Raw genomic sequence first — 17,430 nt, forward strand, 5'->3', positions numbered from 1 at the left:
TCACTTCTGTCTTTTAAATTAAGAATTATTTTGTGGTTCAGTTAAAAAGATGTAGTTTAGCATTGAAATAAATTTGTACCAAATTTTAATTTAAAAGCAATGTCTTAGTTTGTCAGGATATATCTACGATCCCTGTCAGTTTAATTATATTTCTGCATACAAAAATTTATATTGTAAAATGCATATTAAACCCATCTTTTTTTAAATTGGTTGTAATTGTTTTTTTCTGAATACATTTTCAACCTGAATATCCTTGATTGTAGCAAATTGAAAGATATTAGCCATAACATCACAGCTTTTTGACATTGTCCTTTTATTGATTTATACCTTTTACTTCTTACAAATTTTCTAAAATTACCCTTGGTAGAAATGATGATAAATAAATTTGATTATTTTAACGTTTTGTATTGTATTTCTTTTTTCGTTTTCTTTATTATATTGCTGGAACTGATTTATTTTTTGCTTTAAAATTATTATTAAGTCAGTGCATGCAAATAGTTAAAGTCATTTTATAAAGGAATGCTTAATTTGGGATATTGATGCAACATAAATGTAACTTAAGTAATTTTTCTGATGTATTCAAGCAAGTTATAAATTATCAAAAACCAAATTTTAAAATTTTATTTATTCCATGTAGTTTCAATTTTACGACTAGCCGCACAAAACCCAATGTGTGATAATATTTTTGTGTCTAAATTTGTTGAGCTTACTAAAATAACATGCTAAGCAACATTTTTAAACATTAAAATTTTGATTTTTAAGAACAAGTCATGGTTAGTTCAGTTAAGTTGTAAATCCTTTTTGGAAATCCTTAAGTTCCTGAGTTCCTTAATTTCATTTTCCAATTAATACTATCACGCTATCGTGCCACAGGTCATGGGTTCGATCGTCGAGGCCGGGCAGGGTTGACTCAGCCTTTCATCCCTTCAGTGGGTCAATAAATGAGTACCAGGCATGCTTGGGAACTAAACACTGGGGTTCCCCGTTCGGCTGACCACCTGACCGGAACATCTGCTCCTGCACCCCAGAGCCCAAGGTCAAGAAAACTGAGATGGGCACAGTAGTCCTTGGCCCTCAATGGGCTGTCGCGCGACTGAGTCTAGTTAAATTAATACTATCATTAAATGATTTACGTTTAGTTTTTTCTACAAGTTTACTTATAAACAATTTTAGTAAATTATTGTGAAGTCGTGAATAAAATAATGTGTTAAGTGAAGCTCTTGGAACTCCAATTGCAGAGTTTAGGAGCCTTTTATAGATTCTTCCATGCTTTTAAATTAATAGTTTTTAATTGAAAAGAATTGTTTTCTTAATGACTTCCTGATGTAACTACTCATTCCAAAGGAAATATCTTATCACTTATTTCCATTTACTAGAGTCATCCAGAGCACTCAATTACCTGAATCGAAAATTACTGTTTCCGAGGACTCAGTAGATGCGGGTGAGCCTAGGGCAGCTTCTGTTGAACCAGATTTAGAAGTTCTGGAAGCAGTCTCCAATTCTGGTGAGAACTTAATTCAGGTGATCGTGTCCTGCTTGCAAGAAATGACTTCCTCATATCATAACGCCTGGATGAATGTGGTTAGTTTTTTATTTCTTTACATTTAGATTTTATTGAGACCCAAGGCTGATCCAAAATTTGTTGTGTATAAATCCTCACTACTGAAAAATGACTATTGCAAAGAGAGATGTTTAGATTCTCTGTGCTAACTCTGATTGAATGCCCTAAAAGAAAGAAGTATAAATGCTGCAAGGAAAAAAACTAGTTTAGTTAAGAAAAATATTTTATACATATTTCTTCTTCTTGGGCACTACATCCTATGACAGGCCAAGGCTGTCCCAATAAGTACATATTTATGTACAATAAGACTTATTTCAAGGTAAATTTATTATTTCCCCTAAAATATTAAATTTTTTTTTTCTTCTTAAAAGAAATGAATTTTTAAATTCAAAAATTATATTACTTTAGGCAAATATTTCTTTGTTAATTTTTTTTAAAATTTCATAATAAAACAAGTAATACATTTAATGCTTTTTTGAGCATAGTCATCAATTGGATGCTAGGGCCGTAACCTCCACTATGCACCTCACTGTACCAAATATCATTAGCATTTATTTTTGATTATAAAAAACAAAGTTTTGAAATTAATAAAACAAAATGCAAATTTTAAAATAATTTATAATGTATTACAATAAAATATTATTTGCATGCTACCAAAATGTAACATATAATTTTATAATAAAAATAAAATATTAAGTAACTCATTAAAAAGGCAAACAAATAATAAAAAAAGAGAAAATTCCTACTATGTTTCATATTTTATCTATGAATCTTTTTTTTTTGATGGAGGGCAACCATTGCAATTCTTTTTATGATTATTCAAACAGTTTTCATAAAAATAGTAGGAGATTTTTAAATTTTGTTTTAAATTTCAGAAAATACATTACTATTAGATTTGCAAAGCTATGTATTATATTTGTAAACATTTTTATGAATGGCAACAAACAGCATACCTTGATTTCGGATTTACTGGTGTTGCTGTAATTCTGGTTAATCAAAATGTTACCACTTCTGGCAAGTGTGCGACATTTTCTCTGAGTAAAATGATGATGCAATTACCTTTTGCCACTAAAATTTATGTAATTTTGCATTGTTCAGATTTGGATTCTTCCATCTTAACATGACTTTACATTCACTTGTCAGCTAATTTATTAATCACATGTAGTCTAGGTACAATCCTTTTAGTTTCCTTTATAACTCTGAATGGTATCTCTGTCATTGCTACTGTATTTCTGATTCTATGACACCTGTCCTTGTCATTTGGGCAATCCTATTTATTTTTCATAAGAATCGCAGTATAGTTTTCTAAACATCTTTAAAAATAAACTGAATGTAGTTATCTCTCTCTTTCTTTTCTTCTTTTTTTAAATTTAATTTAATTTTATTTTTTATTTAAGAAATCCCACTTTATCTATGTATTTTAAGTTAATCAAGAAAGTTTAATTATTTGGTGTAAACTTAGAGTAGTTATCTCGCTTTCCTTTTCTTTTCTTTTTTAAATTTTTTTTTATTTTATCTATGTATTTTTAGTTAATCAAGAAAGTTTCATTATTTGGTGTTTGCCATAAACTGTCTTTTATTTAAGGCTCAAATGAAACGATCCTTGCCAGCCAGATCTCAGTTTGAATTTCAGAAATCTCCTGATAATCCTCAGCCTGCATTGCTTCGAATGTTTAAAGAAAAGTAAGTATTATTTGTATGAATATAATCTTTTATTGTTGAAGTTGTTAATTTTTAATGCATAGCATAGATATGTTTCTTTTGAATTCTGTAATGATCTATGTTTTAATGAATGTATAAAACAATAAATATGAAAATATTCATTATTTAAAAATCTGACTTTTATCGTTTATGATAAAAAAATTTATACAAGTTTTCTTTCTTATAAATATTTTATAAAAATTATGTTCTGGCTATAATAACTATATCAATTGCAAGTACTTAATTTCTTTTAAACTACTTACATAATCGACATTTCTTCTTTGTATAAACAAAATATCTATACATATAGAATGAGTTTTTGTATTATTAAGAAAGGCAGAAACTGGAGTAGATAGAAGAAAGAATAAATCACATAGATTTCTCTCTTCTTTTTTTGCTATTAAGAACATTTTGCTCAATTTATTCTTGATTACCAAATCTAACTTTAAATTTTTTTAAAATTCTTGCTTTTTTAAAATTTTTTTAATTTGTATAGATATTTTAACAATTGAGGTCGATATATTTTTTTATTATCCAGAAATGCACAAACTGGTTTAGACAGAAGAAATAATATTATGGGGACTTTTTTTCTCTCATTCTTTTAGCTCTTAAAAACTTTTAGGAATAAAGTGTTTCAACAATGACATCCAAAAATAATTTAGTATTAAATTTTTTTCTCCTGAGAAACAGAGAGCATTGATTGGAAATTTAAGGAATTTGAAAATTTAATTATAATGTCACATTTTGGTAATTTTTTCAATAAATCTGTTTCAAGCAAACACCTTTCTTAAACTTTGTTTATTATTTGAATTTAAATTAATTCTATACTGCAAGTTTTTCATGATTATAGTTTCTTTTTTTCCCCTCCCGTTTATAGCAAACTTCTAGAAAACATTTTTGTTTTGCTGTCTTCTCCAGCTTTGTCTGGACATCCATACGTTTTATCAGCTATAAAAGATCTTTTTCAAGAATTTCTTTCAACACAAGAAGGAATGTTATTTCTTTTATCGAATTCTGAACTTATGAACAATATTGGAAGAGCACTTTTGCATTCTGTTGTAAGTATTTACACAAAGCATTAACTAATTCTTGTGTTTAGTTTACTGTTAGTAAGAGTGGTCATTTAGTTTAGTTAAGTTATAGTGTTTCAAGTTTAAGGATTGAACTCAGTTTTACATTTCTAAATCTTGAATTAATCTATTTGAGTTATTAAGTTCTTTAACTGTATAGTGTATGTATATATATATATATATATATATATATATATTATAATCCTTTGATGCATATGGGACACTGATGTACTTTGTGTACTTTTCTGACACTGGAATTACAAGTAAAAATGTATTTATGTGTTTTGTAATTCTAAAAAATAGTTTGATGGATACTAAAAGCAAAGCTGTTAGATTATCAGAATTATATTTGTACAAAAATATAAATTCTCAAAAAAAAAAAATATATATATATATATTTATTTTTGTCATTTATAATTATAAATATATCAATAATGGCTTTAAAATTAAAGAAATTCAGTGATGAATAACTCTTTCTTTTAGATCTAAATAAGTGCACATTTGAAAAATTTGTATTTAGAAGTGAATATACAATGACAAGATTAAGAGACAACTGCAGCAACAAAAATAAAGATTAATATATTAAACCAACATCATTAAAAAAAGTAACATAAAATCTTAAGATCAAGTATGAACCCATATTGTTTTTTTTTAAATTTAATAAACTGGTTTAATTTTTTTTATGAAACAATGAGCAAGGAGGCTAATTGTGGATTGCACATATCTACAAATTTTAGCTTTGGCTAGTGAAACTGTAGTGACATAATAAACTATAATTTTTAAACTATGGAAAAATTTAGATTTTATTCTGATCTACAATTTTCATCAACATATATTTCTTTCATACTTTATGTCCAAATTTCATCTTTTTAATAGGATGAAACTAGAGAAGAAGGTGCTGAAGAAAGTGTTGCACAAAACTTAGGAATGCAAATCGCATATCATTTACAAACCTTATTATATGTAGATTCCTTACTGGCTTATCATGAACGAGGTATAGTAATTAATAATACTGAAAGTTAATTTTTTGACAATTTCTTGATAAAAATGATTCAAGTTTATATTTTTGTACTGTGGGCTATCTTTAATTATTTATTTTTATGCATCTCTAAGATTTTAAATATTCTTTACTAAATTTTTAAATTAATTTTGATTTTTAATCTTTATTTTTGAAATAGCTTGATCTAACATTTTTTAAAATTGTTGTTAATAATAATTTCATGTTTACAACCGGTGTGTTTTGTTAAATACATTATTGATAAATGTATATAAATTTAAAATCCTTTCACTTTCAAATAATCTGAAATATTTTCATAACATTTGAAATATTGATTGGCATTAAAAATGGGTTTGCATGGCAAGGATTAATGAATTATTTTTAGACATGTTAGAACTTCTCCAATAGTCTATTATAAAAACTAATAATAATATTCAAAAGAGAGTAACACATGTGTGCATTACACTACTACAATTTAGATAAGAAAAGTTGCTGGAGTTATTTCGTGGAATCTTCACATCGTGCAACCCAGCCATCAATTATGTGGACTTATACAACTTCTAAATCAAACGAAACATTATTTTAATACGAGTTTCAAACTACTAAATGATCAATTAAAATACTTTCTGATCATGCATCTAGCCTTTTCTGTAGGAAATTGAATATGAGAAGTGAACTGATTTGAAAGGGGAAAAAAATGTATCTTAGATTATGTTCTTCCTTTAATCAAAAATTTAGCTGCACTGTTTTGGTACTAATTTCGCACTCATTAAAATGTTTTTCTGATGTGATACAAAACTGAATTAAAGTCTCGTTTTGCTTAATAAATTAATTTCATGATTTGCTTCTCATGTTACTGTTTTAAAATTTTTAGGTGGTGTTAAAAAAGCACCCGATGATCCAGAAATTGTTTCTGTACTCCACCACATGTATACTATGATTTTCTCTCCTATCGGCCGTCCTGCTGTAGTCAATGTTTTGACTACTTCTGAAAACTTACGAGCACTTCTGCCTTTTGTGCAATTAACTGGTTAGTGAAATTTACTTGATTAATTGATTAAAATTTTCATTTATTATATATTTTCATTCATATATATTTTTAATGGATTATTTAATGGTTGCATTTGTTGCAAGGTTTTTTTCTATTTTATTGAAAAAAGAAGAATTTTTACTAATTGATATTTAAAGTATTAATTCTAAAACAAAATATTGTTTAAAATTTTTATATATAGATTTTTATAAATGTATCAATTCAAAATCTAACATTGAAGGAATAGGTGCACAAATATGAAATTAATTGACTAGAAATAAAAATGGTATTAAGCCTAAATTTCTACCCCTCCTGTTTATATTTTCAGATCATATTTTATTATTATCCTTATGCTTTAAAGCACAGTAATTATATATAATTGTAATTATTTGAGATTATAATTATTTATATGTATTATATTACTTACGCCATAACGCAGTGCTCTATTGCGTGTAGTATTCTTACTTTGTACTTTTGTAATGAAAATTTGCTATAAGAAATGCCAAAATCTGGAATTGTGGGAAATTACAAAAAATAAATTTTTATAATTGCCTTATCTTAAATATTTGTTGATTTCGTTTAAATTAGTTCATAAATAGTTGAGCAAATTAACCTTTTTTTTTGGCATTGGTGAAACTACTTTTAAGTTTGACTTAAAAATGCTGCATTTTCTATGAAGCAATGTTGCATGCATATTTACATTATTAATTGTTTGTCATTCATTTATTTTCAAATTTAAAAGTAACAGTTTATAAAACTGAAAAAAAGTGAACGCCTGCAAATAATTTCTGTAAAATTTATGCCCGAAAAAATAGTTCTGTTTTCATGATGTAATTTTTGAACTGTCTCCAAAAAGGTACTGTGGTCATTAATGCTTTAAAATATTTTTAAAATTAGTAACTTTTAACCTAACTTTTTTAATGTTTTCTTTAGGAGAAGAAAGCTGGGATTTAAAACTAAGTAAATCATCATGTGCTGGTTATGTGACTGAACTTTTGATGTTGGTAACTCACTACTCAGAAGATGTGCAGATTCTAGAAAAGTTTTCGGATGCTCTTTTTAACTTAAGTCAGCAAGGTAGTTCTTTTACAATTTGCTTTAATTTTTTTACTCTCACAAAAGCATTCTTTACAAATATAGATATTTTTCTATGTTTCTCTAATTTTTTCCTAATTGTCCTATTATTTAAAATTCATTCTGGCTGGAATTTTATTTTTGCTTTTGTGGATCATGATAATATTCTTCGATTTAGAACTTTCATTGAAATAATTTAAATAATATAAATTCATAATAGAGTGTTAAAATAAATTATTAAAAATACATTGAATGGAAATTATTTTCCATGCAGCTATAATTAAAGAAATTAATGGAAGAACATGTTATTCTCACATTAGACACTTAAATTAATTTTCATCCCACAGGTAGCATCACTTTGTATTTATGTTATATCACTGTTAACAATGAACGTAATGATACAATATTTGACATTGTAAAAATATATTGTCTTCCATTCGTTCACATAGGGAAAATAATATTTATTTCTTTTTATAACAGGGTTCCCAATGGGCAGGGAGCACAGGGAAAACCTGGAATTGTCAGGGAATTTTATTTCAACTCCAAAAATCAGGGAATACTCAGGGAAAGTTGAAATTTTTTTACAAAAACCTGGAAAATTCCTTCATTATACCTGAAAAAAAAACCAGTCTTAAAATTGCCAGTAACACTACTCAGTTGTAGAGATTCCAGTTAAATAATTCCAACATCTATTACAATTATTTATTGTTATAATTTCACATTTTAGACAAACTGAAATGCTTCCTTCCTCAGATAATAATATTTATTTTACATACAATATCTAATACTTGGCATTACAAATAAAAGAATCAAAATTTTCTGATGAAAAATTTCATAGTATAGATAAAATATGGTATTGATTTTCATTGAAATTTACCTGATATACCTGGAAAAGTCAGGGAATTTTTTTTCTCAAATTGAGTGGGTACCCTGTTATAATTTTCTTTAGGTAGTTTTGAAAATTTCATACCTTCATATTTTTTGTTTTAAAAATTATTTACCAGTAATTTTATAATTGTCCATAAATAAATTAAGATGCCTATTTTTGATTATTAAGTGTTTCACTAATTATTTTATTATTACATAATGTACTTCATAGAAATCACTCCTAAACTTCATGATTTGGGCTTATGGATGGCTCCTACTCGGGCAATTTCGAATTACACATATGAGTGTGTTAATGCATTGATGCCTATTCTAAAAGCACATAAGGATGATGCTGCTTCTCTACCACCAGAGTTAATAACTGCCCTCCGGATTTTGCAATATGTTTCTTTGCCACAAGGTAATCTTAAAAACTTTCTTATTATTAAGTGCAGAGTTGGTAGTTGTCCTTATATTCCTGAATTTTTTGAAGAAAAAAATATTTTGTCCTGATTTTTAGCTTTTTTTCCTGATATTCCTGGTTTGTGTGAGTGTTTAGAACATTCCATTTTCTATAAATGCAAATTTGGGTTTTTAACAATTGATATGCAGAATCTAAAGATTTGAATTATTGATCTAAATTTCTTTAACTTTAATTGATAATGCTGGTAATAATCGCAAAAGTTTGATTGTTCAAACTCAGGGACTGTTCGCTAATTACAAATAAATACTTAGTCCAGACCGTTGCTCTAATTGCAAAATTCATTATTTCAAACTTTTTTGGGAATTCAGTCAGTTTATGAAAACGAACAAATTTGCATTATCAAATTTTTATGTGATTGATTCAATTTTTGTGTGATTGATTGATTCTCTACTCTTATTATCAGCAAATGTAGTAACCAATATTGTAAAGTGTGGCTTTTTATTTTTTAAATTAATTTTTCCCTATCTGATATTAAGAAGAATTGATTCCAATAAACAATTCAAAAACCGTATCATGGAATTTTCAATTGGTTAATTAAGGCATCACTTGCAAAATTATTTTCACACAAAAATAGTTGAATGGCATATTCACTGTGTTTCTATTTAAAGATTTTAAAAAAATTGCTTTAAATTATTTGATAAACGATGTTTTGAACTCAGTTATAAAATTTAATTTAGCATTGGTTTGAAGGAATATTATCTAATTGATATTGGTTAATTTTATAAAACTATGAGTTTTTCCGCATTGATAAAATTATGTGAGAAATTGTAAAAACTTTTGTTCTTAACAAAGTAATTTTAAAATTTAATGGTAATATTTATTATTTCTTTCAGTTGAGTGTGCTTCTATTATTAAATAGAGCAATATATACTTATGAATTTTTTTTTTTTTTTTTTTTTGTAAACTGTTCCAAAAAATGTCCTGATTTTTTTGAAAAAATATTGTCCTGATTTTTCTTTAACCTATTACAAAGCCATCAATCTTTCCGCAAGTTTTGATGGTTGGATATTCCAATGCTAACTTCAATAAGCAAGATTATATGCATGTACATATATATTGCTCCTTTCTTGAAACCTTTATATATTTATACTGGTTTGAAAGTCGCATATGATTGAATATACATTTTTGATAAAACAACAAATGTTTCTAATTGCAACTGCCTGAAATAATTTTCAACCGCCATGTTTCAAAGATATTATATCCGGCAAGCAAAGTAAAAAATCAATGTTTTTTTTGCTGTGTTGTAAGAAGTACATAAAGATACATGAAATTTATTGTCATAATCCAATAAATACTACACATAAAGAAATATTCCTAAAATTAATTACAGTAAAAAAGTGGTAGGAGCCACAAATATCTTATAAACCGGAAACTCGTCTTGGTCGAGCCACATTTAAGTTGTCCTGGAGTCAGGTTCTACTTTCCCCATCTCTCATGTTAATGCATGGAAAATTATGTGAATACCGGTTCTTTGTTTATTCATTTGTTTTATCTTAGCTATCAAAATTTATTTTATGGATTTTCATTACCAAATATAAAGTTTTAAATATTTTTTTAAATTGAAATTAGTATAATAAGTTAAGTAAAGTTTGACAAAGTTTAGAAAAGACTTAAAACATAATTAAAATTTGGTAATTAGGTTCTACAAAATACATTTTAATGAATAAAATGAAACAAGAAATATTCCTAAATATTAGTTACTGGCCTAGTTAATAGGGAATTGGTATTCATGTATTTCACCATAGTTGAATGTGTGAGTTAGAGAAAACTGGAATCTGGTCTCCAGGACATCCTTAAAGAGAGGCCTCTGTATTGTAATATTTTTGTGCTTGAAATACATCTATTGCATAGTTTAAATACGTAACAGTTAAAAAATATCATCTTATGATTAATGATAGGTTATTAAATATTATTATTATATTTTAATTATTGTATAAATCTTTTACTTTAATTCTGGACTTAAAAGGAGATCTCCCAACAATGGCTTGTTCACTATTATGTTTTGTTCTCTTTGTGTAACCTGTTGGGGACATCTTCTCTTATTTATCTCTCTGTGTGATTTGTCTTGTATTATAATTTCTTTTGATAAATAAATAAGTTGCCGCTTGCTTATAATATGCAATATATTTTTTCTTTTCCATCTGACGAACGGTTTGTTTTTTTCTATATATTTTAGGTCAATTTGGTGATGAGCGTGTGGAATTAAAATACATGTATGCTGTAATTCAAATCGCTGCAAATGATGGAATGGATAGTTTAAAATGTATTCTTCAGGTGTGTACTGGGAATCTTCACTTTAAATTTTTTTGTCAGTACTTATAATATTTATAAATTCTTTGTGTAAATTGTATGACTTTTCAACCAAAATATTTATTGAAAATACATACTATTAATAATTATTAAATATTATAATTTTTGATCTTATTTAATGCTGACCAATTATCATTTAGAAATTTGAAAAATGTAACTAGTTTTCACGAAATCAAACATTTATACAATTTTATTAGACTTTTAATGAAAAATAAAATGCTTTGAAATTCAGCTCTTTTCCATTTTGTTAAAAATGTGACTAACTTTTGTCAAAAAATTAAATTTGTAAAAATATTCTTTTTTTTTTTAAATTTCCATCAGCATCATGTTTATTATTATTATTTTTTATAGATTAATTCAACTTTGTAATTTTTAAATGCTAGGTTTATTCCCAGCTTCATTTTGACTTATTTGATGATTATATATTTTTTATTTCAAATTTTTTATTTATTTTAAATATATATTTTTTAATACTGTGAAAAGGGTAGTGGCTCAGGGGATAGAGCGTTGGCTTGCCTAACAATTAGGTGAATCGGGTTTGAATCCGGATGACTGGTTGATACGAATTCCGCACCTGGCTCGCAATGACCAGAGCACAATACCCTCGGTGGTAGACGGATAATGAATGAATTAGAGTCCCCCCCCTTGCTGTCAGGCTAACTGTGAGGAGTTTTCGTTGTTTTCCTCTCCATGTAATGCAAATGCGGGTTAGTTCCATCTAAAAGTCCTCCATGAAGGCAAAATTTCAGAGATACTTTATCCAGGAGTTCCTTTGTCTTCTGGATTGGGTTCAAAATTACAAGGCTTCAGAGTTGAACATTAGTAGTCGTAAACTCAAAATTAGGTCGACTGTTCAATGACGGTTATAAAATACTGAGAAAATGAAGACTTGCAATCTGTACCTATGCAAATTTTTAGATTATCTTTTACTTCATTAAACATATTAGTTACCTTAGATAATACAATTAGATAATTTTCAACATTTCTTAACTTTCTCAGTAATTACTTAATTGGCATGTTTTTTCACACAAATTTCAAATGAATAAATGTATATTTTATATTTAAAAAAATATTTTGGCAAAAAGTAGACATGATTTCAAGGTAAATTTCATCCTAAAGAAATACTCAATTGTCTGATGTTGCTTTATTATTGTTTTTTATGTTTTCTTATTAATTTTTTACCCAATAGCTCAATAAATGAAACTAGACCATATGTATTCTATTGTTTTTGGTGACATTTGTTTATTCTATTTTAAATGTTATTTAAAGTTTTTTTGGGCTGTTATATAAGATATAGTGAGTTTAAAATGATGTTCTAAACAGTATTAAAATATAGTACTTTTAGAATAATTTTAATTTCTCCTTAAAATTAATTTGCATTACAGTGTAAGGTCGCGTATCCGGAATCGGTGGGACTTCCAGAAGTCCGTATAATAGATTTTTCCGTATAATAGACCCCCAAGGTAAACAAAGCTTAAAATGATTTAATAAACGATCTGAATCTAAGAAGCAAAAAATAAATAAACATTATTTTTAAGGGGAACAATGTTTTAGCATTAGAATATCTAATCAATCAAATATAAAATATTAGAAAATAATATTATTGCTGAAAATATGGAAAACGAAAAAAATTTAACAGTTATGAAAATATTAATCTGCCATTTTGAACTAGAACGATTCAAGCAGGAAGGGGAAATTCATGTCATTCATTAAGGTGGGTAGGTGGAGGAGAAAAATTATCCTTATTTGTGAAAGAAAATAAATGTAAAGAGGAGATCATTTAAGTTGAGGGTGGGGAAGTAACAAATTATTGTTTTCTCTCCAATCATTGGCTATCAATCAAGCATAAAGGCGGGGCACGCTGATCTGGTTCTCTTTATTTTTTCTTCTATGACTGAAAGAATCTGCTAAAGAAAGAATGTTACCCCCTTTTTCCCCAGCCTTCTAAATATTACATGGTATGGGGAAGAACGAATGTTTTATTTCTTAAGGACGTGTATCCTTTTAGACCTATTCAAAGTTTCCATTTTGACTCCCCCTCCACCTTAACGCTTGCCCCGTTTACCCTTTTCCACAGTATTTCTTCTTTCAATAAAAAGGTTCCAGGAAATGCCTCTTTTACTAGCCACCTGCATGGGAAAGGAGGGGGGGGGGACTCAGTAGCGGTCTTTTGAAAACAAATCTCCCTCTTTTCCTACATTCCAAGGGAGGAGCGTCACTAACGGTCACTCAATGGCCTTGGTAGATCTTCACTTCCCCTTTCTGGTGATTAATTGGTTCGATGCATAAATCAGAGGTTCAGTGCAAGCTAGAAAAAGAGAAAATGTGTCAAAAGACCTTTTTTTTTTTTTTTAAGGAAAGGGGGGAAGATGGAGATTGTTTATTTTGATTGTTAAAAAGTGTCCGGGAAATCGACCCTTCCGGGAAAGGGGACTTCCGGATATGGGACGTTACACTGTATTGCATTCTGAAATATAATTTATATTTTGCTTATACAAAAAAGTATTGTTTTATTTTTAGAATATTTGTGATACATTTCTAAAACCATCACACCAGTCTCCAGCTTTAGTTGGTTTGCAAGGCGTTTTAACTGTTGCCATTATAAAACCTTCTGTTTTCATAATGAAGTCAAATTTAGCTCACCTAATATCAAGTCGGGGCACAGAAGTAAGTTTTATCTAATAGAAATTATTGTTTATTAAATTGAGAATATCAAAACAAATTTGAATAAGCAAAAATTTTGTATGTAATAACTTCTGCATTTCTGTATTTTCCTTTTCGATTTTGGTACTGATAAAGGTGATAACATTATATTGGTTGAGTGTTTATGTCTCTGATTTTATGACATTATATGTTCTCTTTTCACATTGATTATGCTTTATTCAACTAAAATCAAACTATCAAAACTACATGTTATTTTTATTAAAAATTTTCTTTTTTTATCTGCATATTAGATTTTAAAGCCTCTTTTCTGGATTAAAATGTTTTTTAACCCACTGACAGTTCTGCACGTAAAAAGTCGCATTTTAACCTGCAGTCTTCTCTGCATAGCAGAACCGGTTTTTCCATGCTAATGGATAGGGGAGAAACATTCTCCCAATTTTGCCCATTTCCTTAACTGCCAGTGGGTTAAGCTGAACATTTAATTGTCTTGTTTTTCGTAAAAATAGATAGGTTGAGACTCAAAACACTGCTGAATAAATTTTGTTTAGTTTCAGAAACTTAAGATATTTTCTATACTATTGCAAGCCCTTGTCTTCTGGATTGGGTTCAAAATTGCAAAGCTACGGAATTAAGCATTGATAGTTGTAATCTCAAAATTGGGTTGACTTTTCAATAACAAGGAAAAAATAAATTATGCTGTGTAGCTTTCTTTATGGATATGAATCTAGTTTATGAACTACTGAGTTCCTTTAATTATTTGACTTAATTAAGGCTTATAAATTTATGTAATTTTTTAAAACTATCTTTGGTGCATATGACTATATCTGTAGTTTGCCTAATAAGTAATATGTATTACTTTTAGCCAAAAAGGCGTTTGCTAGAATTTACTTTACATTGTTTCCAATTACTATTCTCACATCTTAATTTTTATCAGTTATAATGCTTATTATTTCCTTTTAGATCTTAAAATAATCATACTCCAAACTTGAATGTTATTTCGTATAACTTTCTGAATATAAATTCTTATTTTTATAATCTTCTTTTGCAGTTCAAAGATTTAACAGCTGTTCCAATTCTTCTAAAAGTTTTTTCTCTAATGCTTCTTGTGCCACCTACATCTTTTTCTTACCAACTTTCCCAGATGGTAAGAATTTACTTAATTAATTTTACGATTAACTTCTTAAAACGTAATTGAGTATTAGAATATTGATTTATTTTTGATTAAAATTTTTTAGGTTCAAGCTGAAATTATTGAAGCACTTTTAACTTATACACAACCATTTTTAGGATCTGCAGAGTCAGAAGAAGGTATGTTTTTTTTGTTGATGTTAAAAATATTATGCACTTGAAAATAGTTTTTGCTAACTCATCTCTGGTCTCCAACAGTATTCTATAGAATTTTTTTTAATAAGTTTTTTTCTCCTGAAAAGTTGTTAATAGTTATTTAAAGTGAAAATATTAGCTATGTGTTTGTTTTGAGCTGTTTATTACTGATTATTTTTGTTTTAACTTGATGTAAAGTGATATTTTTTCTTTTACAGCTCTGAGCAAAAGTTTATGGACTGAAATGGTCCAGGAAGTGTTGAAGTTTATAAGTCTATCTCCTAGTAACTTTGTTACTGGTTTAACAGTATTGTCTGAACTGTTACCATTACCTTTGCCATTGCAGACAAGAGAGGTAAAATGTTTGTTTGGTTTTGAAATAAATTATTTTATAACATAAGTTGACCAAATAGTTTGGAAATTATAAAATATCAATCAAGAAAGATGAGCCAGAACAAATATCTAAAACTGCAAACAGGAAACATTTTTTAAAATTGCGTTCAATAATATCAAACTCAACCCCCCCCCCAAACTCACGGAATGGGGTTCGGATAACATAAAATCTTGAATTGTAACTGCTTTCTTTTAATGCAAAGTTGGATTCTATGGGAAAAAATACCCTAATTTAACTTGAAAGTTATTGCTGTTTGATTTACAAATAGCACTGCAATGGCAAATTTAAAGTGGAGTACAAACTGTTTCAAATTGAGGTATGTCGAGAAAATAGTATGTTTCAGATTGAAAAAATATGGAAGTGTTTCATATTTTGAAAAACCTCTATCTAACCTAATGATACCAAACTCCACTCCTGTTACTCTCTTGACGTCGGAATGCCACCAGGTGGAGTCAAGTGTTAAACAGGCCCTTTTTTGTTTAGAATACCATGTATAAGCAATATTCATTTTCCTTGTTCAATATCTTTAAATTTTAAGGACTTACTTTTGCTTTTCTAAATATTTATCTTTGCTTATGCATAATCATAATAAAAGAATTATACTAATTTGTTTTTATGCTTTCATTATAAATTAGCCTCTTTCTGATGACGAGATTGTTAAAATGGTTAATTATCGTAAGTTGTGGAGTGCTCATTTACATTCCCTGAGCAGCACTATTCAAGAGGTGATAGTTAGTTTAGCAGGTAAGTCAGTACTACTATTTTCATTCATTTTTAATGCAAATGTTGTGTGAATACCAGGCTGTTTAAAGTTCAAAGGTTTGTGTAGCAATAACATTTATAAAATCAAAGAACTATGTCCCTTTTTTTGACAGTGAAACCTTTTATATTAACTTTGCTTTGAGATCTGCAAATGCAAATGTACATTTAACATTTAGAATTTAAAAAAAAAAAAAGGCATAGTTGGCTTGTTTGAAACAAATCTGATTGTTAATTTCTCTTAATATTTCTCAGCATTTTGAATGTTTAAATTGTTTCAGCTACAAGCTGCCATCCACTACAACAACTTTTGCGACGTGTATGTGTTCAACTAGCTGATTTAGCTGCTCCAACAGCTTCATTTATTGTTAGGTTAGTATATTTACATTTTAAAATATTCACTGTTTAATTTTATTACTTTTTATTTTGAATTTTTAATTCTACTTATTTCAATTGCTTTTCAAAATCAGTTTTTTTTTTATTTTTTAAGTTAATGTTTCACTGAACTGCTAATTTTGAAAAGGTGGTATTTATTTATTTTTTGCACACTTTCAACTACCTCTCTCTCTTCAAAAATACAGGGTCCATAAATGGTCCTCTTTTTCCTCTAAAGTCCGTATTGTCTCTCTTTTTAATATTTTGTCCTCTTTTGAATGATTTGAAAACCAATTTAAGAAAATGTTTTGATTATAAACTTTTGATGGCTGCTAAATTTGCACATCAGCGGCTTTCTTCAATGTTCACATCATTGGAAAGCTCCATTAGTGGACTAATCTATTTATAGATCAGTACCACAATCCTAGAACTTGGATATAACTCATGAATTAAGTTTTCTCATGTGAATTCAAGATAGTCAACTGTAACGAAGCACCGTCACTTCAAAATTGTTTTGTCTCTTTCATTCATTTGATTTAATATAGATAAATCACTTTTCTGTAAATCCTATGAATTCTGCTTTTTTGTCTGCTTCCCATCAAAAATCTTAATTAACAATTCTAGAATTGCAAACTGTAGGACCATCCAAAAAGTGCACAAAGTAATTAAACTATCATATCAATTCTACCAAACTTGTTTCTGAATTTTAAGGACTCTTGTGAATTATGTTATAAAAAAATGAATATATAAATTTTCCTACCATGAAATTTATAAAGGTGAATCGGGTATTATGTACTTGATTACTATTTTTAGAAGATAATCTT

At 27.9% G+C, this 17,430-nt stretch overlaps 1 protein-coding gene across 1 annotated transcript in view; it reads left to right on the top strand.

Annotated features, from left to right (window-relative positions):
* vir (VIR_N domain-containing protein) overlaps positions 1-17,430 on the top strand; it is a 61,283-nt gene that overhangs the window by 20,849 nt on the left and 23,004 nt on the right. The window contains exons 14-27 of the mRNA XM_016048954.4: positions 1,377-1,581; positions 3,147-3,244; positions 4,140-4,320; positions 5,209-5,326; positions 6,204-6,359; positions 7,293-7,436; positions 8,533-8,718; positions 10,958-11,055; positions 13,612-13,758; positions 14,804-14,899; positions 14,991-15,063; positions 15,297-15,433; positions 16,108-16,216; positions 16,513-16,603. Of these exons, the coding sequence (XP_015904440.2) occupies positions 1,377-1,581; positions 3,147-3,244; positions 4,140-4,320; positions 5,209-5,326; positions 6,204-6,359; positions 7,293-7,436; positions 8,533-8,718; positions 10,958-11,055; positions 13,612-13,758; positions 14,804-14,899; positions 14,991-15,063; positions 15,297-15,433; positions 16,108-16,216; positions 16,513-16,603 (1,839 nt within the window). The remainder of the gene's footprint in view (positions 1-1,376; positions 1,582-3,146; positions 3,245-4,139; positions 4,321-5,208; positions 5,327-6,203; positions 6,360-7,292; positions 7,437-8,532; positions 8,719-10,957; positions 11,056-13,611; positions 13,759-14,803; positions 14,900-14,990; positions 15,064-15,296; positions 15,434-16,107; positions 16,217-16,512; positions 16,604-17,430) is intronic.

Source organism: Parasteatoda tepidariorum, chromosome 3 (assembly GCF_982258835.1).
Source record: "Parasteatoda tepidariorum strain Cologne lab strain chromosome 3, Ptep-v5.0, whole genome shotgun sequence".
Lineage (NCBI taxonomy): Eukaryota > Metazoa > Arthropoda > Arachnida > Araneae > Theridiidae > Parasteatoda > Parasteatoda tepidariorum.